This window comes from Phymastichus coffea, unplaced genomic scaffold (assembly GCF_024137745.1).
Source record: "Phymastichus coffea isolate CEN01 unplaced genomic scaffold, Cenicafe_Pcof_1.1 PCOF00012, whole genome shotgun sequence".
NCBI classification, from domain to species: Eukaryota; Metazoa; Arthropoda; class Insecta; order Hymenoptera; family Eulophidae; genus Phymastichus; species Phymastichus coffea.
The window spans coordinates 871,363-898,906 of record NW_026706823.1 but is presented as its reverse complement, the minus strand read 5'-3'; the positions used below and the strand labels follow the sequence as shown (position 1 = coordinate 898,906).

The following is a 27,544-nucleotide window of genomic DNA, read 5'->3' as shown; positions in this document are numbered from 1 at the left end:
GGGTAAGGAGAGCAAGGTTTCGTTGTGTGGGTTGAGATAGGAGTGCTTTGTGGGTTTTTTTTGAAGTTATTTGAGAGTATGAGAGTGTGTGTTTATTTATATTGTGAAAAGATGATGGCGAGGGGGTGTGAAGGGGGTGATTTGAGAGAGTTGATTGGGAGTTATAATGATTTTTTTGAGATATTTCTTCGTAAGTGAGAGAGTTATGAAAATCAGGATAATTAGAAAAATGAGATTTAGATTTTTCTATTTCTTTGTATTCTGTTTAAATTTCTTGTATAGATTTGTTTTTTCTTATAGAGATAAAAAGTATTTTTTGTTCAAAAGATCTGGTGAGACATTTTTTATTTGTGGAAAGATGATTTTAATGACAGTTAAGGCAGGAGGGGTTATTTTTTTTGACATTGTCTTGGCAGATATCAGAGGGATGATTGTTTCTACAATATAGACATCTAGGATTATTTGATTTGCAGATAGCTTTAGTGTGGTCATATCGATAGCAGTTTGTGCATAGCCTTATGATGAGAATATATGTTTCAATATTAAGTTTAGGTAAATCTAAATAAATAGATGAAGTGTGGAATTATACGCCCTTTGAAGGTGATTTGGACGGTTTCGATAGGAAGGTATGTGGGTTGATTTGAATTTTTTTTATTTGATGTTTTTTTGTTAAATCTACGTATTTTTATGGGGTGAGTGCCTTTAAAGTGTATAGGGATATTTATGTTTTGAAGAATCTCTTCTTCGGTTAAATTTGTGGGGATACCTTTGAGTATGTCGTTTTTATAAACGAAGTAGTGGGGGACTATTGCTTCCAAATTATTGTTTTTTAAGATTTCTATATCATTTTTTAGCAGTTTATTTGCAATTTTCCTTTTATGGGTAATAATGATAAATCTATCTTTGCCTGAAGATTTAATTTCATCGAAGGCATTGTCTGGGAAAATGAGGATGAGTTTACCGGCTAATTGGACTGATTTAATAGTACTGTCGTTATGTTGTGATGATTGGAGGATAATTTTATATGGGGGCGGAATGTCGCTAGTGTATTCAGAGATTTTCGGTAGTTCTATTCTATGAGATAAATTGAGTTGGGAGGGAAGGTTATTGGGTGAGTTGTCTATGTGTGGGAGTTTGTGTCTGTTTATGTTCTTTGGAAGTCGGTAGGTAGGTGTGCGGGGTCTTTTTTTGTGTTTTTGTTCTTCTGTTGTGTTTGAGGGGTTGGATGAGTGACATTTCGGTGTTATCAATAATTGGTTGAGTATGTGAATTCGGAGGGGTGTATAAATTTATGTCAGGGGGATCCATATCATTAGGGTTGTCCATGTTGAGACTGCGTAAGAGCAGGTCCCGGAGGGCGAGCTCCTTGAATAACTCAGATTATAGGTTAGCTCATAGATATTTAAATTATAATTTATTTAGAAAGTATAGAATTGTTTTTGAGATGTTAGTTGAGAAGAAAAAGTCTGTTAGTAGTACACTGTCACTTTTATCTTACCAACAGATTTTTATTTAAATCAATGTAGTGAAATGAAATGAAATGAGAAGATGTAATGACTCGTGGCCAACGTACACGTTTTTCCGAAAACTTCTTGAAATTCAATAAGTTATGCGCACGCGCAGTGGCGCCTTTTTCTTTGCGACCATTGAATGCGATTCTATAATAGTTATTTAGAAAAGAAAGAATTTTGATACGAGAAAATTACGAGCATTAGAATAATATTTTCAGAATTAAGAAAAATATTATTTTTATAGAAGAAAGAAAAGATTAAATATTTCCATTTGCAACCGCGTAGTCATTGAATATCTTCTTAATCAATCGATCAAAGATTGTGAGTGTGGTATTTTTGAAATAAGTATTTAAAATCTTTTCAAAAACAATTTTTTTATAAGCATTTAACAATTTTGATTACTAAGTTGATGGAGCTCATTTTGGCTGCTTAATTGATGTGGGTGGGGAAACTTCAGATTTAATCTCACCTTGAATGTTTCAATCTTCCTGCAATCACCCTTAAATTGAAATGAAAATTTAAATTTCATGTGTTTTCATTTGTCATTGTTTATTTCTCGTGTGATGAGGGAAAATACATTTATTGAATATATAATTTCACATTCGTGATCGATACGCAAAAATTAAATAAAATATGCTCAAAATTGCTAAGAGATAGAAATTGATAAATAAGTTCTTTAATGTGAAAAGTTAGAAAAAGTTGTTTTATAAAATAATGTATATATAATTTAAATGCAAGGTCTGAGCTCTTTATCTTCATTTAATTAAATTTTCAATATTTCAATATATTTTTTATGAAACCTAAATAATATGCTTTTTAATTATTATTATCGTACTATATAGTATTTTTTGCAAACAATTCAAGTATTGACATTTTTTAATCTTTGAAATCGACTTACATGATTTTCTACAACATTAACTCTCACATAATTTTGCATTATACTATGTATTATTACTATATAAGAGAGTTGTTATTTATAATAGAAATTAATTTATAGGTCTTCTAATGGAATTTATTTTTAATTTGTTAGAGAGAATTTGATATGTTGTAATATAATTCTATTCATTTTACTGTATAATTTAGTAATTTTATATTTATTTAAATTATTTTTGTTAGATTAAACTTTGCTTAATATAAGGATCAATGGGATCGATCCCATGGATCAATCAAGATCTATGCGCATAAAGCCAATTTATTATTACGGTATCTATACTTTATCATGAAATCAATATAAATTTGAAAATTACCATTATTTTATATTCTTAAAGAAATCCTATCTTTATATTTTTTGAGTTTCGTGATATATCAGTGATAAGATTTCATACTAAATATTTGATTTATTTAATATATAGTTGGTTGAATTATTTATAATTATCGTTTTCTAAATTATTATGTTCCATCGTGGTGATTCTCAAATCATGTTCAAGGAATTGACCATAAATATATTACTAAATCTTTTTTTAAAATATTAATACAATTATTATTATTATTATTATTATCATTATTTTTATTATTATTATTATTGTTATTATTATTATCATTATTATTATTATTATTATTATTATTATTATTATTATTATTATTAATAGTATTATTTCTTTTTTATTATTGCTGTTACTACTATTATTATAGTCTACTGTAAACTTAAAGTCTATTATTACTAATAAACTGAAAGTTTATTATTACGGCTTTGAATAAATTTGATTTGTATATCCATTTCAATACTTTTTGAATACTTAAGTCTAGCTAAACTTAACTATTTATTTCAAAACTTAATGAATATATTTATGGTGTATAGTTCTTTTAGGGTTATTATCTATCTTAGTGATAAGGAATCATTGTCAATGAAAAGTTCTAATTGACATAATTTTTTGTCATACTAAATTCCTTTTTTTAATTCATTTTTGAGGAAGATACTTTAATTTTTGCAAGAATTTCGTACATGAAACAAGAAAATTTTGATCAATAATTTAGAATATGTCATTTCTTATTTTTTACTAAAGATATGTTGCTAAAAACTCAAGATCGGCCTTCTACATTTTAATGATATGTTGTTGATCCAGATATTTTTAATATTAATGAAATAAATTTTATTAAATTTATCAAAAAGTTGATTGTAAATAATAATTAACTTCAGCCAGTTAAGAAACGACATGATGAATGATTATGAACGATATGATCAATCATTTAAGAAATTACATGACTTTTTAAAGTAATGAATCATATGATATTGTGAAGTGTCATAAATTTCTCCAAGCATTTGAAATTTTGAGATAGCACATATTTGCAAGCACGCGCGCTTTCCGCGCAGTACATGTATAATGTATACGAGTTATAAATTTTTATTTTATTACATTTATAGTAGTATATATTTAAGTAAAATAATAAATTTGAAAATGTTAATTATCATTTCGAAATAGTTCGTAGTAAATGTAATTTTTTATTTTTTGTTTATTCATATGATTTCCAAAAATTATTTTAATAGGATTCCATAACCTATGCCGAGAAATATAATAATATGTTACAATAGTCCCAGGACTGTCCAAAAACTCAAATGGAACGCGTTATAGGGGAAAAAGTTTCAGATTTTAGTCAAAGTTTATATTTTTGTCATTGATAAACTTGACGATGATCTTAATTTTGACTACAAATTTATTTTTCAAGTTAATTTTCTCTTTTTTAAATAGGAATCCCTACTTCTGACCTCCAGATTGAAATCAGCAGAAAATTTTACCTTTAGATGATATTTTATGTTGGAAGGACCCTACGTAGAATTTTGTTAAAAATTAATAAGTTATATCAGAGGATGTTATAACGGAATCGTATTGAAAAAAAAATTAATTATTGTTTTCCTACATGTCCTGTAATTTTAATAAATTGAAAGTATAAAAATATTTTTTTTTACACAATCAAACGCGGTTAACCCTTTTAAAACTGGTATGTGGGGTAGATTTACCCCAGACAATTTTTTACAATTAATAAAATTTATTTTTTTTTTTTTTCAACAATTTTTTTCAGTGTGTGTAATATTAAAAATTGTTAACTTGAATATTTTTCTTTGTAGTAAAAGGTTTGAAATATACTAGAAAAAATTTTCATAGCAAAATATCTAAAATTCTCTGATTTATTCGATGTTTTTTGGGCTGGGGTAGATTTACCCCACCGAGCAGTTACGTGGCTAAAATGAGGTGTGCAAGTTAAGGGTTAACTATAAAAATTATTAAAATGTTTAAAAAAATTGTTCTTTTATTTTTCCATTTTTTTAAGATTATGGGCATTTAAGAACAAAAAAGTGATTCTTCGATTTTTCAAATATTTAATCTACTAAAACAAAGAAACGACTCTATGGATTTAAGTTAAACTATGGAAGGTTCTTGTGGGTATATTGAACTGAAAAAAGCATACTTAATGTTATTCATTTTCAAGACACCGTTAATTTAACGGATGGTTTTCCAAAAATTCACCAAAAGCTCTTTTTTTTTGTTATTTCAAGTTTATGTAAAGCACGGAAAATATTTTTTATTGAAAAATGAAGAATGGCCGATTATTTTAGAGAATATATTCAAATTTGTGATAGCTTTAATTTTCTGTGTGATCATTTGGTTCTGAGATATCGATGATCAAAGACAAAATGATCCTTTTCCATTCAAACTCCGATATCTTTGGCTTTCCAAGTAGAACGGCTGAAATGCGGACTCGGGAGGATGGAAAGAATCTTGAACGGCCAATTTACAAAGTTTATCTTTTTATTCTAAATTTGAGATTTCGACAAGACGGAAGGGAGCTACAAAAATTGATCGAGAAAAGCGAAACTACGAATTTGCCGCGTGGAAATCGTAATAAATCAATTTCTAGTGGCGCGAGAGAACTTGCCGCGTGGCAATCGTAATCAGTTTATCGCGACGCGAGAGACTTGACTGCTCGGCGTCCAGGAAGAGAAGAAGGAGCAATTGCTCCGATCGGTAATGAGCTTGGTTTCCCCTCCAGCGCCTGAGTGCCCCCCTCAGCTACTTCCCCGCTGCTTGGCTGTCAGCGCTGCGGGCGGCGCAGGCGACCAAGTGGTGTGAGTAGCGGCCTCGTGCGAGACACCACAGCTACTCCCCCCTTAGAACCGACCGCGGTGAGCGGGTGGAAGTTGACCCTACGAAGGATGTTGGGCTGATGCCGTGGCCGGGCGGCGTCGTTATTGCTGAGGCAGGATCGACGGGTGGTAGCCGCTGGAGGTGGCAGAGGGTTGATGATTGGCTCCGTGACGAGCGCTTGCGAGCTTACGCTAGTCGATGGTGTCGCCTGTGGTTGCGCCATCGGCGTTGCGGGTGGCGAAGCTTCTGCTGGCGCTTGAAGTGAGCTCGGTGAAGGCACCTCGTCTGGAGGTACCGCTGGAGACTGCGGAGGCCCTGGGCGTGCATCTGAGGCTGGACGTGGCTCTGGCGCGTCAGCAGTGGCCTTGCTGAGGTACGCCGGTTTGAGAGCGTCGGTGGAGATCGCCCTTTCGGTGCCGTTGACGTCAATGATGTAGACCTTTTCATTGACGCGCCGAACGACCTTGTGTGGCCCGGTGTAAGGCGGCTCGAGTGGCTTCCGCAGGGCGTCGACTCGCTGAAACACGTGCGAGCAGGTGGCGAGATCCTTAAAGGTGAACGGTCGGTGAAGCGAGTGGTCCGTGGCAGGCGCAGGAGCTAGCGCTCTCATGGTTGCGCGCAGTCGACCAACGAAAGAGCAGGGATCGGCAGGCGGGTTACTGCAGATGAAGAAGTCTCCAGGAAGACGAAGCGTGGTGCCGAAGGTCATCTCCGCTGGAGAAGCTTGCAGGTCCTCTTTAAGAGAGTTGCGCAGGCCAAGAAGCACTAATGGCAATGCTTCAGGCCAAGGAATCGGAGAGCACCTTAATGCTGATTTAAGCGTACGGTGAAACCTTTCCACCATGCCATTCGCCTGGGGGTGATATGGCGTGGTGTGAATCCTGGAAGTTCCGGAGACCTGAGTCAGCTCCGCGAAGAGAGCGGACTCAAACTGGGTCCCTTGATCTGAGGTAATCGTGGCAGGGCAGCCCTTGCTAGCGATCCAGGTGGACAGGAAGGCTTTTGCGACGGTTGGCGCAGTCATGTCCTCGAGTGGGACTGCTTCGGGCCATCTGGTAAACCGGTCGATCATGGTCAGGCAGTACCGGTACTTCCCCACCAATGGTAGCGTGATCAGGTCCACGTGAACATGCTCGAACCTGTTGCTGGGCTCCTGGAAAGAGGCAAGCTGCGCGCGATTGTGTCGAGAGACCTTGGCGCACTGGCATAGAAGGCAACTGCGAGCCCAGTATGTGACATCGCGTCGTATGCCTGGCCACACAAAGCGCTCTGCGGCGGCGCGGACTGTGGCGCGAACTCCAGGATGGCTGAGACCGTGCACGGCGTTGAAGGCGGCAGTGCGGAGCGAGCGTGGCAGGAACGGTCGGACCCGTCCTTCGTGAACATTACATAGCAGCTCCACTTCGTTGAGGTGCAGGCGTTGGAGGTTCAAAGAACTGTTGTGAGCGATGCCCGGCAGCTCGTCGTCGCAAGCTTGCGCCTTGGCTATGTTCTCTGGGCTGAGTGCAGTCGGCATGTCGACCGTGGCGCAGGCGGCGTCTTGTACGCCTGAGGGCAAGGGAGAGGTGCACGGCTCGGTAGGAGCATCGAGCGGCGTGGCGTCCTCGAGCGTTCGGGACAAGGCGTCGGCCACGACGTTGTCCGAGCCGTTGACGTGCCGAAACTGGATGTCGAACTGCAACAGGAAGTCCAGCTGTCGTTGTTGGCGCGGGGACGCCTTTGCAGACGGTTGACTGACAGCGAAGGTCAGCGGGCGATGATCCGTCAGCACGATGAAGGAACGACCTTCCAAGATGCGCCGAAAATGCTGCACGGCTCGGAAGATGGCAAGTAGCTCTCGGTCGTAGGTGCTGTATCGGGCCTCAGCAGGCGTCAGCTTCTGTGAGAAGAAACCAATAGGTTGCCACTCTCCGTGGGGGCACTGTTCAAGGACAGCACCGACGGCGGAGTTCGATGCGTCCGTGGCGAGACGAAGAGGCGCGGTCGGCGACAAGAAGGTAGTCTCGACAGCCTTCGTTAGACTGCGTCGGGCGTCTTCAAAGGCCTGGTCAGCTCCTGGACTCCAGGCCAGGGATCGTCGGCTTCCCTTGGGTAAGCCCCGTAGGAGCTCGTTGAGTGGCGCTTGAATGTGCGCAGCGTGAGGCAGACTTCGTCGGTAGAAGTTGATGATGCCTAAGAACCGGCGCAAGGCTCTGAGCGACATGGGCTTGGCGTAGTCCCGAATTGCCTCAATCTTCCTTTCTGGCGGCTTGATACCGCCGGCAGAGACTTCGTATCCGAGGACCGTGACGCGTGGAAGTCCCAACTGGCATTTTTCCAGATTGTAGGAAAGTCCGGCTTCCCGTAGTCGGTCGAAAAGGAGACGTAAGTGCCGTTGGTGCTCCTCGTGAGAAGAGGATCGTACGAACAAGTCGTCGAGGTAGCTTCGCACGAACGGCAGGTCCCTCAGCAGCAAGTCCATAAACCGCTGGAAGGTTTGTGATGCATTCCTCAAGCCGGGAGGCATGCGCAGAAACTCGTACAGGCCGAACGGAGTCGTGATTGCAGTTTTTACAATGTCCTCATCAGCCATAGGTACCTGAAAATAAGCTTCTTGCAGGTCGACGACTGAGAAGATGGAGCATCCGTCGCATTCCTCCAGAAGGTCCTCAATGACCGGCAGTGGGTACCGGTCCGGCAGTGTGACGGCATTGAGGCGTCGAAAGTCGCCCGTGACTCGAAAGCCCCCAGTGGCCTTCGCCACGAGGTGCAAGGGGCTTGCCCAAGGACTCGAGGACGGCCGGATGACACGTTGTCGCAGAAGGCGCTCGATGGTGTCCTTGGCAGCAGTCAGGCGTTCGCCCGCCAGCCGGCGTGGGCGTTCAAAGACTGGGGGTCCGGTTGTGACGATGCGGTGCACTACAGTAGTGCCTTGAAGAGAGGCGCCCTTCTCCGAGGGCTTGGCGAGATCGGCGTATTCGACGATCAGGCCATCGTAGGCGGCCCGGTGCGGTAAGTCCGTAGTATCGGCAATGGCGGCTACTCCGTGAATGATGGCCTTCCGCAACTGTGCAGTGGACTCCTGGGCGGTGTTCGGGTCGAACAAGCACCGACGGCGCACATCCACCAGCAGTCCGGAGTGGCTAAGAAAATCCGCACCCAGGATAGGCACTGGCACGTCCGCGATTGTGAATGGCCACCGGAATTCACGCTGAAGGCCCAGCGTGATGGTGAGCAGTCGCCTACCATAGGTGGCGATTGGAGTCCCGTTCGCCGAGATGAGCTGCAAGCTGCCGCGTGTCAAGGGGCCAACGGCAAGGTGCCGTGGCAGTAAGGTCATAACTGACCCGGAGTCGACAAGCATGGCACAGCCGAGCGAGCTCTCGTGGACGTGCAGGCGAACGTCGGAAGGCGGTAGAGATGCGCTACCGTATACCGCCAAAACGTGCGGCAGCGCCTCTAGTTTGTCGACTGGTTGGCTGGGTAGCTGCATGGCGGTCGGCAGCGCTCAGCATTTGCCTGGTACTGCCGATGGTAATAGCACCACGACGAGTTGGCCGACGATGTTGCAGCTCCTCCGGTAGCTCTCGCGCCAGTCGAGCGGGCACGAGTGCGGGATCTCGCTCGTCCACCAGAGGCCGGGAGGCGGTCCAGGATGCGACCAGTTGTGATGACAAGCTGTGACACAGTGGCTCGCAAAGCCGCTAATTCGGCCGTTATGCTGTCGGGCGTAGACCGCACCGCCTCTGGCGCTGTAGGCACCGGCGGCGTTGGAGCGAGCCGTTGGACGGCACATATGTCCAGACTCGTCTCGGCTAGCTCATCAGCGGTCAAGGCCAGGTCGTCCAGCGTCGTGTTGCGCATAATCCGAAGCATTCGGGAAAGGGTAGTCGGCATCAGGTCCAGCCAACGCACGCGGATGGCATCATCGTTGATGGTCCCTCCAGCAAGGGTGCGCATGCGCCGGAGTAGCTGCGACGGCGTTCGATCCCCCATGGTAAGCCCGGAGAAGAACTTGTGCAAGCGCTGGGTTGCTGTGTCGCCGTAACGCCGAATGATCTGCTCCTTTAAATTATCGTACGCACCTGTGCTCGGCGGGTTTTGGAGCACATCAAGTGAGTCCTGTATCGTCTCGCTGTCGAGCCCGGCAACGGCGGCATGGTAACGCTGAAGGTCAGAGCGGATGTTGTGGCATTGGAACACCGACTCCAGTTGGGTAAACCATGCCTCAGGATTGCCCCTCAAGAACGGTGGAGTGCGTATCGCCACGTGGCGAATGAGCTCAACCCCGGCCGGGGCAGGCGGGTTCGGTCTTTCGCTCATGTTGCCAGGCTCGGCGGTCGCACCGCTGGAGAGGTTGAGCGGGGGAGAGTCCGGCATCGGTGGGCTCTCCTCTAGGCGCAATTGGCGCACGTCGCGTGACGCGGCCCTTAAATCACCGAGAGATCCCCGTCTCCCGGAGACCGGCGTTCTCTCCGTTTTTAGCGGCTTCGCACTCACAGGGAAGGCACAACTTCTCAGGTCGCGCACTCACGAGAGTACTTACGTGTCCCTGAACGAAAACGATTGTCTCTTCGGTTTTTGTAGTCTTGCCGAAATCACGTCGGGGTCACCAATTTGGCTTTCCAAGTAGAACGGCTGAAATGCGGACTCGGGAGGATGGAAAGAATCTTGAACGGCCAATTTACAAAGTTTATCTTTTTATTCTAAATTTGAGATTTCGACAAGACGGAAGGGAGCTACAAAAATTGATCGAGAAAAGCGAAACTACGAATTTGCCGCGTGGCAATCGTAATAAATCAATTTCTAGTGGCGCGAGAGAACTTGCCGCGTGGCAATCGTAATCAGTTTATCGCGACGCGAGAGACTTGACTGCTCGGCGTCCAGGAAGAGAAGAAGGAGCAATTGCTCCGATCGGTAATGAGCTTGGTTTCCCCTCCAGCGCCTGAGTGCCCCCCTCAGCTACTTCCCCGCTGCTTGGCTGTCAGCGCTGCGGGCGGCGCAGGCGACCAAGTGGTGTGAGTAGCGGCCTCGTGCGAGACACCACATATCTCTTAGACCAATCGTGGTATTGAATTCTACAACCTTCCAAATTAAAGTTGAATAATCAAGCTATCTGTTTCATATAATCTTTTACATAAAAACATTTTGTACGTGTCCGTGAACCAAAAAATAACCAAAAATATTTTCAAAAAGTTTTTCTCTCGATAATTGTTAGAGTTGTGCAAAGGACAAGGACTGAAAAATTTTTTTACTCTAAAATTTAAAAACTAGAGACTTCAAGTATCAATTAGTTTTTCCTAACTTTTTTATATAATCACTTTTAACGAAGATACAGTCATTTAAAGAATCACTAAAAAGTGGATATTTTTTTCTAATTGGCCCAGAGTGGCCAATTTTCTTTTGGTTACTCTTCCAAGCCACGCTTCCATCTGAGAGTCCTTTCAAGAGATAGCGACCCGGGCATAAATTCTCTTAATTTCCATTATAATACTACTATATTTTTATTTATGAAGTTTGAATGGAGTGTACTTTAATGATCAACAAAAACTAAACAGTCCTTCCAAACAATTACAACTCGTTTGATATTGCGCTTCTGTTAAATAATTAGTTATTATTAAATATCTTTCAGCATTCAAATTAATTCTGCTAGTTATTTATCTATTTTGAAAGGTTATAAATTAATGTCCATTAATTATTTCAAGTTAAAATTGCCCAAAAATTAAAATTGATTATTTAAATCTAATTAATTATAATTTCAGGTTTATTCTAATAATAAGTTCTATTAAAATTACTTATATTCTAACTCATGCTATTGAACGTATTTATTTTTATAATTTAAATGAATATTCTTGAATTATAAAATTATATTTAAAAATATTTATCTTCATTCTTATTGTACTCTTAAACTATTTATTCTATGAAGTTTCTCAAGAGAGCTTTTAAAGCTCAAGAGGCCATAATCTTACGTAAATTTTGATATTTCAATCAGCCATTTATACTTTCGATAATTTTTATTCTCATACTTAAATAGTGGAATTTTTCAGAGATTCTGTTCTCATCATCGAAATACAGAGACAGGATGCATTTTTATGGCCTTTATATTGCTCGCAACCCTAACAGATATGTAGGCGCACCCATGTATAAGGGTTAACATGTAGGCGAGTAGCTCATTTTTTGGATTAATAAGAAAAGAATAAAAAGAAAAATCAGGCGAAGTATGCCAGCCATTGCAATAGAAAGTGAAATAGGTTTTTTTATGAAGCGAATTTCTTCAAATGCATCAGTGCCTTGAAGTTTAAGTGATGACAACATGATGCCTTCAATTCCTGGACACGCTTTATATTCTTGAAAATAACATGCATTTGTGGGATTATTGCACATTAAAGCATATAATATATCTAATCCAAATCTGCATGACTATTCTCTCGAAATATCATTATCGCGCTTAAAAAAAATCAAAATTAACACAATGAATGCAAAGGCAAGTTGTTCATAGGACAAGTCATCACATGCTTTGGCTTCAAAGTATAAAACTTTGACCTTTCAAATTTCAAATGTGGATTTTGTTGCAGGTATAGCGAGTATACTTCATTAATAGTTCGAATCATGTAACGTTTGACTTTTTTTTCGTTTTTATCGTCGACCTTGATAGTTATGACGTCGTTTTTATTTGAGCTATAAATAGAGCAATTCAAATCGTTATTTAAAAAATATTTTGTAGCTATTTATTTATTGGATTGCCTACATACATGTCTGGTTTAGTATGAACCTCTTTCTGAGTCACAACTGTCTAAGCTTTTTCTCGTATGTGCTTAGTAATTTCAGGTGTGAGGTATAATATATTATTTTTTGAGTAGGATGATGGTAGCAATGATAATAAACGAATTTCTTCCAAATAAGATAAACGCTCTTTGAGAGCTATTCTACAATTTTCGATCCAGTAACTGTCGAGTAATTTTTCTTGTACAAAGGTATTTTTGGTATCGTTCATATCGTATAACTTTCTTAATTTTACTTTCGTTGCTTCTGAAAAAGTTAAAGCTATTTCATCTGTTTTTCTGTCTACATATGATACTAAATATAACTACAGAAATTCTGCATCATTTAATGATTGTTTGCTCTTATTATTGTAATAAAGTTATCAGCGACACTTTTAATATAGGTATGATTATCTTCAACTGTTTCTCTTGTCGCTGCTATTTTTTATATACGTTTATAGCAGTTGAAACAAACACTATCTGATTCCAAACATTTTTTTTCTGAATATTTAGATTGAAGTAATACTGCCAAGTACCCTAATTCTCTTAAGAGTTTTTTTTTTTTTTTTATTTTTAACGTCGCTCTATTTATGCTTCATCAGTGCTAATCAGCGACGGAGGCTTGCAATGTGTTTGAGAACAAAGCACATGAAACTTTTTTCAGTGGTGCTTGTATCAATCAGCAGGAACTGGGAATCGAACCCGGGCCTACCGGGTGCGAGTCCGTCGCCCTACCGACCGAGCCTTGCAGGCCTCCTCTTAAGAGTATGTTACTACTTTTGTATGTGGTTTTTGTATGGACATCTAAAAAATCCGGATATTTTACTCGCTTTGTACAGTAAATATTCATCTTAAATAGTATCTAATTAAAGAATAAAGTTTGACTGTCAAATTATATCAGAACTTTTACAAGCTGTTTATTCTCTCGTACGAAATGAAATGTTAACTATACTTATAAATTTTTTCAGTTTAGGCGCCCGTAAGCAGCTTTTTACGTGCAGAGCATGCTCAGCGTAGAAAGTTGTTCAGTACAGCGGAGGGGCATCCTGGGCTGCATTGACTCAATACAGCCTAGGACACTGGGCTGTATTGAGTCAATGCAGCCCAGGACCCTGGCTCCCTCTACGTGACAGCACTTAATACGTCGGAGGACTAGTACGAAAAACTTCCATGTAGAGGGCTCTGCATGGAAGTTTTTCCGTGCTGCGGAAAAGTATAGTCTCCGCCTTCAAAAAGTGAGAGGGGATTGTCTAACGTGTCCGAACTTGAAAATCGAGAAAAGTAAAAAGTGCCGGTATTAGTAAAAACTGCAATGTAACTTTTAATAATTAATATATTGATTCTTTTAATTAGTTACAAATATTTTAATTTTATTAAATTTTTATTAATTATTAATTATTAAAACTAAGAAAAAATTATCTAATTATTTTTTTATTTATATATGTAAAAAATATAAAAGTTATAAATAAATATATAAAATATAATTGAAATGTTTACAATATTTATTTATATCACAACCGGCTAACGGTAAAAATCAGTTTACGGGCGCCAAAATTGAAAAATTGTTAACGCACTTCGGGCTATTTCACGTCGTATTACGTCTCGGGACTTTTTGAAGGAGAGGGGGGCAGTGGAGCGTCCGAGGCCGCGCAGCGATCATCTTCGTATCGAGGGTTACACCAAGGTACTTGACTTCCCTCTTGGTCTCCATCTCGTATGTCTCCACCCTCATGTGTAGTATCGTCTGTATGCGTCTTCTCGTGAGATGCGTTAGTTCCGTCTTTTCTGTCGCGAGTTGCAGTCCGTGGTCTGTTATCCATCGTTAAACTCGTCTCATGGTCTGGTTTAACGTCAGCTGCGTCAACTCGCGGGATCTCTCCGTAATGACCACCGCCACGTCATCAGCGTAGACGACGAGGGTCACTCCGAGTGGCATCCCAACCCGAAGCAAGCTATCGTACAAACCATTCCAGAAGTCAGGTAATTCTCTAAAGAGTATGTTACTAATTTTGTATTTTTTGGGATAAGGTCCCAGTATGGGTTCCTGAGCCACCCCAGCGGTGTCCTATCTCGTTACCTGCCCTTCGATCGTCTCGTACTTCATCCGCCTGTTTTTCAGGTAATCCTCCACAACCCGGACCAAATATGGTGGGATCTTGAAGTTGCTTTTCATCACCTCCAAGATATCCCCTAACCTGGCCGAGTTAAAAGCATTCCTAATGTTGAGCGTCGCCAGTAACACTATAGGTCGCGCTGCATGGCAGTGTCTGTCTAGTTGCAGGAAGGAGTCGACCACCTTTTGGATCGCACCAATCGTCGATCGACCCCTCCTGAAACCGAACTGCAAGTTTAAGAAACCCCCTCCGGCTTGAATCGCATCCATCAATCTCGGTCTTAGTCATTGTTCAAAGAGGTTACCAGTCGTGTCAAGTAAACTCAACGGTCGGTAGGTCGAAGGCGTGCCAGGATCGCTCCTACCTTTTGGGATAAGGACGAACCTTGCCTCATTCTACCGGTTGCTGAACATTTCTGTTATCAAGCACGTATTGTACAGGTCGAGAAGTATCGTCAGCCGTAGACGAGCCAGAAGTCGGATAATCTCGGCCGCTACTCCGTGTGGTCCCGGTGCTCGTTTTCATCGTATTCTGTACTCTGGTGAGTTCCTCAGCAGCAAAAAGGGGGCACCGGTGCGTCCACGTCGTCCGTCACGTTCGTTCTAATCGGATGCGTCGAAAACAATCTGTCAACAATCCGTCTTGTTGTTTCGGCATCTCTGAGTTCCGGTGGGTTGGGACATGGGACCCTAGTTTGCCGGTCACAATCTTGTACCAGGTTCCTCAGGGATACTCGAATCATATTACTAAAATTTATAACTAACTTATTTGATAAATTGGGAGATCTGGTTTTGTTACATATATTCAAACATCGTAAAGTTACAAATAAAAACAATTTATTATTTTCAATTTTTTTTTCTGTCCCAAAAACAAATAAATCGTTATAACTGACTATAGGATTCTATAGTACGGCTGGTAAGCTATCAAATATATTTGTTTTTTCAGCGCAAAAATGGCTTTTTTAAGAAAAATGTATTTTTCCTTTTATTCTTAATGGCCATAACTTTTTTTATGTTTTAGAATTTTTCATTTTTAAGAACAGCATTAGAAAGTATACTTACAAATTTATATAATACCGCAACCACATTTAAAAAGTCCGAACTCGCAGCGAATGGCGAAGGAGTCAAAGAATTTTTTTTTTCGGGATATTGAGAAATCAAAGTGTAAATTTAAAAGTCATAAAAAATGCAATTTTGAAAATATCAACATAAAAAAAATACGTATTGGTTTATTTCCCGAGTAGAACAAAGTAGATAAGCAATGTATGTTCTGGGACACAAAGGAGCCGCCCGATGAAGGTGTCACGGTAGTGACACTTTTTAATTTATGGTCAGACCTCATGCTGAGTGTCTAAAAGACATTTGATGTACCTTTGACACCACCCGCGTGCCAGTGGGCCCAATGCTGAGTGTTTAAAGGGCATTTGATGTTCGTTTGACACCTCCCGATTGCCGCCAGTGTATAAGGGATATGTGTATGTTCTGGGACACAAGCAAATGTATAAGGGATATGTGTATGTTCTGGGACACAAAGAGGCCGCCCGATGAAGGTGTCGCGGTAGTGATACCTTTTAATTTAAGATGAGACCCCAAGTTGAGTGTTTAAATGACATTTGTTTTTCGTTTGACACCTCCCGCGTGCCAGTGGGCCCCTTCCGCAGAGCCCCTCCCCCCCCCCACTCACCTACAAAGGTTGTTAAGGTAGGATGCTGTAGAAGTCGGTAGGGTGTTTGGTAAACTATATGATGGTCTCTCTCTCTACCTCTCTCTCTCGCTCTCCTTCGATAGTAGGGCGCTTAGTAAGCTTATGCTGGCTGAGTGAGCCCTAGGAGAGGGGGTATCGTCTCTAGCTTACTAGGCGCGTACGCCATATAGTGTGGATGCTGTTCTCTCTCTCTCTCTCTCTCACTCTCTTTAGTTAGCTTATGCTGGCTAAGTGTGGACCCTCGGAGAGGGGGTAGCGTCTCTAGCTTGCTAGACGCGTACGTCGTATAACGTGGATGCTGTTCTCTCTCTCTCTCTCTCTCTCTCTCTCTCTCTCTCTCTCTCTCTCTCTCTCTCCTTCGTTAATAGGACGCTTAGTAAGCTTATGCTGGCTGAGTCTAGGCTCTCGGAGAGGGGGGTAGCGTCTTTAGCTTGCTAGGTGCGTACGCCGTATAGCCCTTGAAGAGGGGGTAGCGTCTCTAGCTGCTTGCTAGAAGCGTGCACAGTATAGCCCTTGGAGAGGAGGTAACGTCTCTAGCTGCTTGCTAGGAGCGTGCGCCGTATAGCCCTTGGAGAGGGGGTAGCATCTCTAGCTTGCTAGGCGCATACGCTGTTTAGTGAGGATGCTGCTCTCTCTCTCTCGCTCTCCTTCGATAGTAGGGCATGTGGGCTTGGTAAGCTATATGCTGCTCTCTCTCTCTCTCTCTCTCTCTCTCTCTCTCTCTTTCTCTAAGCAAGCGCTATAGTAATTTCATTAGATTTCGAGAACCTTTCAATCTCACAGTTAATTTTATTCGAATATTAATTAATAAAACTTATAGAATTTTCGTTTAATTATTAATTTATTGTTCATTCAACTATACATTGAATATAATACAGTCTGTCTATAATCTTTATTTTCAGTATTGACATCGCTATATTGAAATATTGAGTTGAATTTTTATATGTAATATTGTCAACTTCATCAATACCTTCCATTTCAGATTGCTTCCGTCTAGCTTTTATCCATAAAAACAATCTTTGTGCATCTGTAACGGCACATACAAAGTTAGCTGGTTTATTGTAATGATATGTACATATTGTTTCTAATGGGTAAGGTAATGCGCTCATTGGTGGACATCTCATATCGCTTTCAAATTCTAAAATTTTTCTAAAAAAGGAAAAAAATTTTTAATTAATAATGATTTTAATTTCTAACAAAAAAAAATAAAAATACTTACTTTTCAGGTAAAATTTTTTGTAACCATTGTTTCTTTTTTAATCCTTTTACATAAATATTTCTAGAATAATTTAAATGATTGTTTAGTACACGTGCTAAATTTTTATATGGAATAAGACCGGATCTCCATAATAAACCATGATGACACGTTTCTAAGAAATGATTCACTTTTCGACACTTGAAAGGAAATTGAAACCAACGATATGGTGGTTCGAAGAAAAACACAGTTGGAACAGTATCTACGTTTAATGGTAGATATGCGAGTTCTTTACAAACAAAAGTCTCGTTTAAACTTTGAAAGCCTTGAAAATCTATAACGAAATCCATTTGAACAGATGCTGAAGTTAATGTGAACTCTACTAGTTCCCAAAACCGTTATGAGAGTAGAGGCACGTATTTATTCTATATAAAGCCTATACCTCACTATTCGAAAGTAGAAGGCGTCATAGTCACCATACCTCACCATTCGAAAGTATAGGGCGTCATAGTCACTATATAGTATGATTATAGGTAGTTTTTATTAAATTCCAACAATATATATAATTTATTTTCTTTTTTATTGAAAAGCATTGTATACATTGATTACATAATGTTTTGTTAATTTCAAACTAATTTTTTAACATCACCACTAATTGGGTTATATTGTACAATACGGTCGTGTAATATTAAGCAGTAGGCTGCAGTATCTTCAGGAAACTCACTCCGATTTTCAAATTCTTGGCGAACATCGACTGGGCACGCTTTTTAATGTTTCATTTTATTTGGAGCAGTCTATAACTATTAGCGGCACTTTATTAATCAAATCTTTTTTATTGAGTGACGGCTCGTTTTCTTTACCATAATAAGCGTTTTGAAAATTAGTATACATATCGTAGAGAACAGCATACTGATTTTGATTGATATTCAAATTGAGATTTCCATACGGATAGTATTGTGAATTGAGGAATAACTACACATTACTAATATTACAATGATCAAAATTACTAGAATTATCACTCGCTGAACTTTTACGTTTAGTTTGAAAAGCTAAAATAACAAAGCGAGGCTTTTCCAATTGATTGGAAGTCTTAACACTCCAAACATGCTTTGATGTACTTGGTAATTTTGGATACTCATATATTTCCCAAGTACGATAACTTATTGTAATTGCACGATCTCGTCCAATCTGATTGAGTAATTTGATTTTTTCTTTGTCTGCAACTATCACATATGGCATCAACCATTCAACCTTAATTTAAGTAATTTTTGATTTTTCTGAAGCATCAGGATTCCTTACTGGAATACTTAAAATAGCATTCAAATCATCTCTTGATCTTGTGAGAGTAAGTTCATACTTGACATTGACTACAATTTTCCGATAATCTTCAGCAAAGCCCATCAACATACTAAGAGGTATAGTAACATCAGAAAAACCTGGAGTATTACATATTAAAACTTCATTGTTATCACCATTCCATCCGGCATTTTCAGCGATAGAGCTCTGACATGGATTGAGTGAAAGCCAATTTTTCATGAGAGTTGTTAAGCCTACATTTTTCACTTTATCAATTTCAATAGCATTTATTTCATATCGTATTTCCTCGAACAAATGACAGAGGGCGTTGTTGACTAATAAAGTGTTCTCCACTGGCGTAGTACCGTCTGACTTGGTCAACCTACCACAAATATGAATCATACTGCGCGATGGAAGCAGAGATAAATCTTGATGTTGAATTGCTATATGAATTTCATCGCTATTATTGAAATATTATAATGAATAAGGCTGATGCGCATGAACTTCATAATGAGCTATAGACTCATCGAAAGCGACAGCTGAATGAATCTTTAGAATTCCCTCCATATTGTTGTTGTTGTTATTGTTTTATACAACACATTAATATGTACAATATTTTCTTCCACGATTTTCGACGACTTTTAGTCTCAAGCTTTTCAGGAATTGAATGTTCTGAGGTGTGAGCGGTCTGATAGCTCGTAGTTGACTGGCTGCTGTTTGATATTTTTGTCTTTTAATATAGTCTCGGCCGCTCTTTATATTGTAAATGATACCCATTACTAATATATAGCTTTTATATGTACTCGCACTGTGATGACTTCTCCTCGAAAGTTAACTAGGTTTCCGTCTTGATCAACTATACGAATTTGAAAATGATCAATGCTCCTCACAGCGACTGGAAGGTAAATGACGTGAGAGGGAACTTCTATAATCTTATATCCAGATGGAACTGCTGGGAAAACTTCATATATAGTATGTAATTTGCGATCGTTTATGTAAGAGCCTGTAGTAATATTACACTCTACACGTAAAGCGTTGACTTTGAGTATAGTGACGCGTAAGTCAGAACTATATGTTTTGTTTTCAACGAGTGTGCGTTTAGTGAAGCCTAAAATTGATCCAATTGAATCTTCTGGTTCAAAATATATTTTTTGACTGCACTGAATGACACTACGTAAAGTATTATTATTTGATTTCAGGCTAAACGATATTCCTTTAGGTGCTAATGCTTCTTTGAGAAAGCTTTCAATATCTTCTATTTCGTAGCTACCAGTCGGTAACGTGATAGCTTCTTGACCTTCAATGTGAAATTTATTATAACCAACGTCAATGTTTGGTATTGAATTAAATGTTAATAGCTCAACTAGACCAAGAACGTATTTTTTGTTTGGTATCAATTCGATCGGTGGAAAATAATGATTCGAGTACGGATGATGTTTCCGAGAGACTCAATGTCAGTGTATTCTCCATGATAGATTCATATCAAATGATAGTCATTCGTCGAATGAGTATTTTTTATACTAGTTGTCTTTTCTATAGTTTGTTTAAAAGAAATTTGAAACAAAGATGGCCGCAATTAGATGTATTAAAATCTTGATATCTAATATAATTATACATGATTCTATTAACTTTGAGATAAAGAAATAGATCTATAGGCGGCTGTAGATTACCAAAACTATCACAATACATAACCTCATCACCTTTCTTTTTATACGCTACCCAATGAGTACCTGGTCTCTGTTTATTATCTAAATTTACAATAGCTGTCTCTTGATATGGAGGTCCATCGGTCGGTAGAGCATCACGCATAAAAACACCTCGAAAATTTGCTATTTTTAGTATTTTAGCATATTTTCTTATATCATGATCTGTGAGTGCTCGATTGGGTAAAGTTACTTCAAGCTTTTTTTTTAAACCTTTTCCACTTGAATATGGTTTCAGATGAAGACCATAACCTTTACGATGTGGTTTCAAATAAAGTCCTTTACCAATAGCAATAGTTTCCATAGTTTTATTGTGTCTATGAGCTTCTTTCAATTAATTTTGAGCGGCCTTAGCACTGTTAACGGCTTTTGCTATTGAAGCAGCTTCTCCAGATAAAGCTCCAGTGGCGCTCAAAACGGCAAATAATGGAATTAAAAAAGGAAGAGCTCCACCCACTTTACTTGGAATTGGTAGAATACGAGGTATATTTGTTTTTCTTCTTCCTCCAGCCTTCTTCATAGCTACTTTAGCGCCTTTTATAGCCGAACGAATGACAAAGAGTGATTTATTACTAGGTACAAAACTTCTCGAGGCAGCGTTAATAATTACTTTCAATGCAATTGATAGATTTTTTACTTTTTACATGTGTCTTTCGTCGCTGTCGTTGTTGTTGGCGATTTTTTAATCCCTTACCTCGCGTCTTTCCTCGTTTTAAAATCTTAACACCCATACCAAGTTTGCTTTTAACTTTCATTATATTCGCTACAGCAAACGCAGCAACTTTCTCACCAAAACTACTATCTTTCGCTTGCACTCTATCCCAGGCCTGTTTAGCTAGAATTTTGTCGGCTTCGTTTCTCGCCTCAATGTTCTCTCGATTCTAAGAATAAGCAATATCGTGATCTTTACAAGCAGTGTCTAGCGGACTTTTTCCAGGATCACCACGAGCAAGTCGTTTTTTCAATTTAGTTCCCGGCCCGCAATACTGATAACCAAGAAATGAGCTTCGAATGGTAAGTTATTAATGATCTTATTCACTAAGCCAGCACCACCAGTCTTTCTTTTGTGACAAATGATTATACCTCATAAGAAGACAAAGTCTTAATGAAACTAAAAAATATATAAACAGTCTTTTTATAGTTAGTAGTCTCATTCGTCGTTCGATCGGTGACTAGAACACAATATGGACTTCAAAAAGCAACCAATTAAGTTGCAAGTCATAAATTTTGATAATGTGGTTGAGACGGAAAAACGAGAAAAAAGACATGATGAACTACTGTCTGACAGTATACGAGCAGTTTTCTGTGGTCCTAGTAACTGTGGGAAAACTAACTTTTTGCTAACACTAATCTCACATACTAATGGACTTAGATTCCAAAACGTTTATGTTTATTCAAAGTCCCTCAATCAATCAAAGTATAAGTTTTTAAAAGATTTATTGGAACCGATTGATGGTACACAATATTATGCATTCAGCGAGCATGAAGCAGTTGTTTCACCGGATAAAGCTAATCCAAATTCCATCATGATTTTTGACGATATAGCCACTGAAAAGCAGGACAACGTGAGAGCATTCTTCTGTATGGGAAGACATAAAAAAGTAGATAGTTTCTATCTCTGTCAATCATACGCTCGCATACCGAAGCATCTCATTCGAGATAATGTGAATTTACTAGTTTTGTTTCGACTTGATGACGTGAATATTAAACATATTTACAACGATCATGTTAACTCAGATATGACTTTTGAGAAGTTTAAAGCAATTTGTTCAAAATGTTGGACTGACGATAATCATGGATTTATAGTTATTGATAGAGATAGACCCATCAATCATGGACGGTATTGTAAAGGATTCGATTCTTTTGCTATAAATATAGTGGTGTGAACGAATGAAGATTATTTAACTTTAGAAATTACAAGCGTCAACATGGCTAATTTTGGAAAAGAAAAGAAGATGCTCGAGCAATTATCTGAGGCTCGTGATACCATCAGACGTAAGTATCAACTAATAAAACGTGACAAAGCTGATTTAAAAAATACATTGAATGAAACTTTTAAACCTATGGTTGATCCATTGAAGAAACTTTTGGAGGTAGCGATTGATAAAACTAATGATAATACTGAACAGGAACCGAACAAGGAGAAGAAAATTACGTTCGATAAAGTTTTCAAGTCAAAAACAACAGCTGACACTCCCTATAAATCTCGATATTTCAACAGTACTGTTAATGACTTAAACTCTACGTTACATCCGCTTGATTCTACATTTGAATCCGCTATGTCTATTGCTGATGCTGTTGATGATGGTGTTGATAATGCTGATGAAGACGAATTTAATAAGATTAGTGAATCAACACTTGATAGAACTGCAATAAATTTAGACGTTGTTAGTTCAAATGAAACTACAAAACAACAAAAACAGCTATTGGATGACTCGATTGTAGGAAACTATATTCGACTATTGCATGAACCGCAACGGAAAAGTAATTTAGACAAGACATTTGGCGTTCGCATGCATGAAAATACATATGTCATAGGCAATTCTTCAATTTCTTTCCAAAACGATAATGTGACTGTGAATGATAAAGCTTTCAGCAAGACGCCTGGATTAATGGAACTTCTCTTTCGTAAAGAACCTAATTCTAAATTAATCAGTTCATCGGATATTGAAAATTATATAAAAATTCTTGAAATCACTAACCCTCATCGTAAGAGATGTCAAACAAATGGAGAATATCGCAATAAGGGTGTAAATAAATTCAAAAAGTGTATTGGTCCAAATTTATCTTTAAGTGGTAGTGCTAAGAAGCGAAAATTGACTATTGATGGAAGAGGTCTTTTTCCTAACTATAAAATAGCAAGAAAAGGAACATTATTTGATTATGTATATTGGGATGATCCAAACGAGCTCGTTGATCGATTGAGATTGCTTATTGCCGAACAAACCGCTGGTAATCCTAGTTATATTAATGAAATTCATTCAATCATTGAAGAATTACGTGAAGCTGGCTATATATATTAAGAGAATCCTAAATATTTCTCAGTAATAAAATGAGTGTTGATGTGTTTGGACGTATAGTATATTGAATAAAAAGGAGGGTAATCGAGGTCCTCCTGGTGTAGGGTATAAAATTACTAAAGACGGACAGTACGACGTGGATAATAAAAGAATTTCTAATATAGCTGATCCTCAGGAGAGTAACGATGCTGTAAACTTACGAACGTTGCAAAAAACTAGTGAAGCTAACGTCGCTACGTTTACGACTACAATAAATAATCTGCAAAAAACTAGTGAAGCTAACGTCGATACGCTTACGACTACAATAAATAATCTTAAAAAATCTTTAAATATAATAAGAATACAATTACGATCGTATGGAGAAGCGATTCAATATTTACAAACAAATCATAATAATGATAATAATAAGGAGAAAGAAATAAGGATTACGCCGTCTGATTTTTCATTCAATTATAACAAATAGATTGAAAAAATGAAACGTCAAAGAGTGATGGATAAGTTACACAAACCAGCACGTCGAAAATATCCTCGTCGAAAAGTCGATATATGCGGAATAGATGAGACATGTCAAGCTGATCTTGTTTAGATGCAAAGCTATTCTAGAGAGAATAAAGGTTTTCGCTATCTATTAACTATTATAGATACGTTCTCTAAATATGCTTGGGGAGTTCCAGTAAAACAGAAAACTGCTATAGATATCACTAATGCAATGGAGTCTGTATGAAAAAAGGGACGCATTCCTAAAAATCTCCAAGTGGACAGAGGCAAAGAGGTCTAAAATACAAATTTTCAAAGTCTAATGAAAAAATATAAAATAAACCTGTGAACATTTCAATCGAAAACTCAAAACTGTTATGTGGAAAGAATTCAGTTGAAAAGGAAATTATAAGTGGATTGACTTTCTCCCCAGTTAAATAGAATCTTATAATAATTGAAAACATCGCACAATAAATATGAAGCTTAAAGACGTGACTAAAGAAAATGAAATGCAGGTCTTGACACGATTCTCTTACGATCATCGTCTTTTCAAAAAACTGAAATTCCAGGTAGGAAATAAAGTGCGAGTAAGCAAGTCTAAACACGTTTTTGAAAAAGGATATACGCCTAATTGGCCTACAGAACTTTTTACTATTCATCGTATTTCGAGAACTAAATCTGTAACATATCACCTACTAGATTATCAAGAAAATCCCATTGTTGGTGGTTTTTATGAGCAAGAACTACAGAAAGCTATGTATCCTGATATTTATCTTGTAGAAAAAATTCTCAGAAGACGGGGTAATGAAGTCTTTGTAAAATGGCATGACTTTTATAATACTCACAATTCTTAAATAAGGAGACTATACAATAATGAATTACAAATATAAATTTATATGTATCTAGCTTGTATTTAAATAAATAGTTGTTTTCATTTATAAATATTACATTGTTTTTTTTTTATTTTACGGATAAGAGCCCCAACCTTCGCTCTTACCTGTGAGGTACTTCCATTTTTTATATTCGACACTAGTGAGTCCATTAAGACAAGTCGAAACCTGCTTTAATAGAAACACTAATGACTCATTTACCTCTCCAGAAAATAAATTTATATAATACAATCTTTATTGAGATATAATAAGATATACAAATACATTTACTTAATATTAAATTGAAATCGATCACATCCATGATATTGAATAAATAATGTATATTTTTGTACTCTATCAGAAAGATAAATAAAATGATCCAAATGATGAATTATCGCTCTTGACATTCGGTCCAGTAGAACAATTTCGAACTCAAAATCGAGTTCAAGAATAATTCGAGATTCATCTTGTCTCATGAATGTTATTAGATAATTCTCATCTTCATGCAATTCATAATGACTTTTTTCAGGAAGTATATCGAAAAGCTACATTCCAATGTTATTCAACATTTCAAAATTTATCTTGCTGTAGGTAGAGATCTAGAATGTTACGTATTCTTCTTCTAATACTACTTCTACTACTACTTCTACTACTGTTCTCACTGCTGTTGGTACTGATGCTGCTGTTGCTGCTGCTGCTACTACTACTCGATTCTTGAGACAGAATGAAGCTCTTCGAGGCTCACAGCTCTTTTAAAACCTTTCTCCACTACTTTGGTTTTCGAGCCGCCTCAACCGCCTCCCTCTACTTTAAATTAGATTTCCATTTTATTTAACATATATATAGTGTGATGATTTTCTAATATAGGACCAAGCATTTGATTCATCATCAATATACGTTTCTTGAGTAATACTCGTGATATAACTTTATTCAATTCAGCAATACGTCTTTGGAAACGTTCGTGATCTTGTGCTATCTGCTCCCAAATACCTTTTCTAGGATCTTTTTCTTCGTAGGGAAGATGATGTATTTTAACTTTCTTCGCAAACCATACATGCTTAGAAGAGGAGTGAGATCTCCTGTTGTCTCTTATAGCTGGTATGGCTAAGCTTCTACTACTACTTCTTCTTCTTGCCACTACTTCGAACAGAATGGGCTTCCTATTAACATCTTATCACTATTTTAGAATATAACCCCACTACTTCGCTTTTTGAGCCGCCGAAATCGCCCCCTTCTCTCTTTCTTATTTTTTTTTTGTTAGGGAATGATGAGAGCCCCAACCATCGCTCTCACCTGTGAGGTGCTTCCACTACTAACATTGCTTATGAGACCTTTACACTAAGTCGAAATTCGGCAGAAAGAACGCATAAATAATTACTTCAACCTCTCCAAAAAAAAGGAATTGAAGGAATAATTAAATTAGGATTAAAGACATAATTAAAATTTTAAATATAAATTTATTTACTATGTATGTATTTACACATTATACAAACTTAATTTTTAAATTCAAAATTCGAGCCTTCTCGATGGTAAATAAACAACTACTTTTTCTCCATAGTCTCGAATAATTTCTTCAACATATCTTCGTCTTTTTTTAACGCTAAGCTTACTCGCTTAGGTAGAAAAATTTCAAATTCGTCGTTTACAGTTATTACAACACTGAATCCATAACGAGTATTCAGCCATCTTAATTTCGTTATTATATAGGTGCAGTTATTTTCTAATTGCGACATTGTTTTTCTAGGTAAGAATGCCGATTTGGCTATTTTGTTAATTGATAAAAAATTCATTCTACAATAAAAAAATCAATCAATAATTAATACTACTAGGATATAGTTAAAGAGCTACTCGTATACAAGAAACTTATTTTTAAGAGAAAATCTAGAAGTCGAATAGGAGAACTAGGAAGAGAGACTACTGCTGTTGCTTACAACTTTCTTGAGGATTTTCTTCCATTTCTATGATTTTTCTTTTCCTTCGTTGTTCCGCACTTTTGATTTTAAGCTTTGACGTTTCAATAGTTTTGTAATGACCCCATGGAAGTGTATCAGGATTTTTATCGAATATACATCGTTTATCATCATATGGACTTAGTGCTACTTTCTGCACTCTTTCTCTTCTTACTTGGTACAATACACTTCGTATATTGCATTGCTCACGCTTAATAATTTCTAAATCCAATAAACAGTTTCCAAAATCTTTATGATCTATTGTTTTTATGACAGTATGTGTTTTTACGCCTTTTGCTTTCTTTATTGCTTGATTTTCTATTAGTATACTATACATTTTACTTCGAAGTCCAATGAATTCTCTCATAATATTACCATTGCATTCATCTTTCATAATACCGAGAACTTTTTTATTCTATTAGTATACTATACATTTTACTTCGAAGTCCAATGAATTCTCTCATAATATTACCATTGCATTCATCTTTCATAATACCGAGAACTTTTTTATTAACTAACGGCATATTAAACTGGTTATTTTCTGAGTAATCTGATGTATCAAATTTATTGATATCTTCTTTCATTATTTCATATATATCAACATCTTGAAATTCATATACGAGGCTATCTGTATCAGCATAAAGTAATTTTGCTTTATGAGGTAGTCTTTCTTTTATGTAGCCATAGTGGAAGTCATATACCAATGTTTTTGAGAAATCTAGCACACAAAGTCCAATATATATTGGTTTTTTAATACTAATAGATGTCCATGATAACTGTATTGCTACTAAATTTTCATCAAAGATTGAACTACTATGAAAGTTGGGTTGGGCGATCCGTGCTTCTGCTCCATATCTGCCACTCTATGCACTAATTAATTTAAC

At 38.0% G+C, this 27,544-nt stretch overlaps 2 protein-coding genes across 4 annotated transcripts in view; one reads left to right on the top strand and one right to left on the bottom strand.

Moving 5' to 3' along the window:
- The first annotated feature begins 2,034 nt into the window (after positions 1–2,034).
- Positions 2,035–27,544, top strand: part of LOC131672505 (protein DDI1 homolog 2) — a 659,212-nt gene continuing 633,702 nt past the window's right edge. For all 3 annotated transcript variants that reach the window (XM_058949779.1, XM_058949788.1, XM_058949771.1), the window contains exon 1: positions 2,035–2,249. The gene's annotated coding sequence lies outside the window, so the exon portion shown is untranslated. The remainder of the gene's footprint in view (positions 2,250–27,544) is intronic.
- Positions 9,032–9,952, bottom strand: LOC131672853 (uncharacterized). Its single transcript, XM_058950352.1, has one exon. The coding sequence runs from the start codon at positions 9,950–9,952 to the stop codon at positions 9,032–9,034; it is 921 nt and encodes a 306-aa protein (XP_058806335.1).

Bases quoted from the DNA above. Each gene is read 5' to 3' on its own strand.
- LOC131672853 (XM_058950352.1), bottom strand. From the start codon at position 9,952: ATGCCGGACTCTCCCCCGCTCAACCTCTCCAGCGGTGCGACCGCCGAG.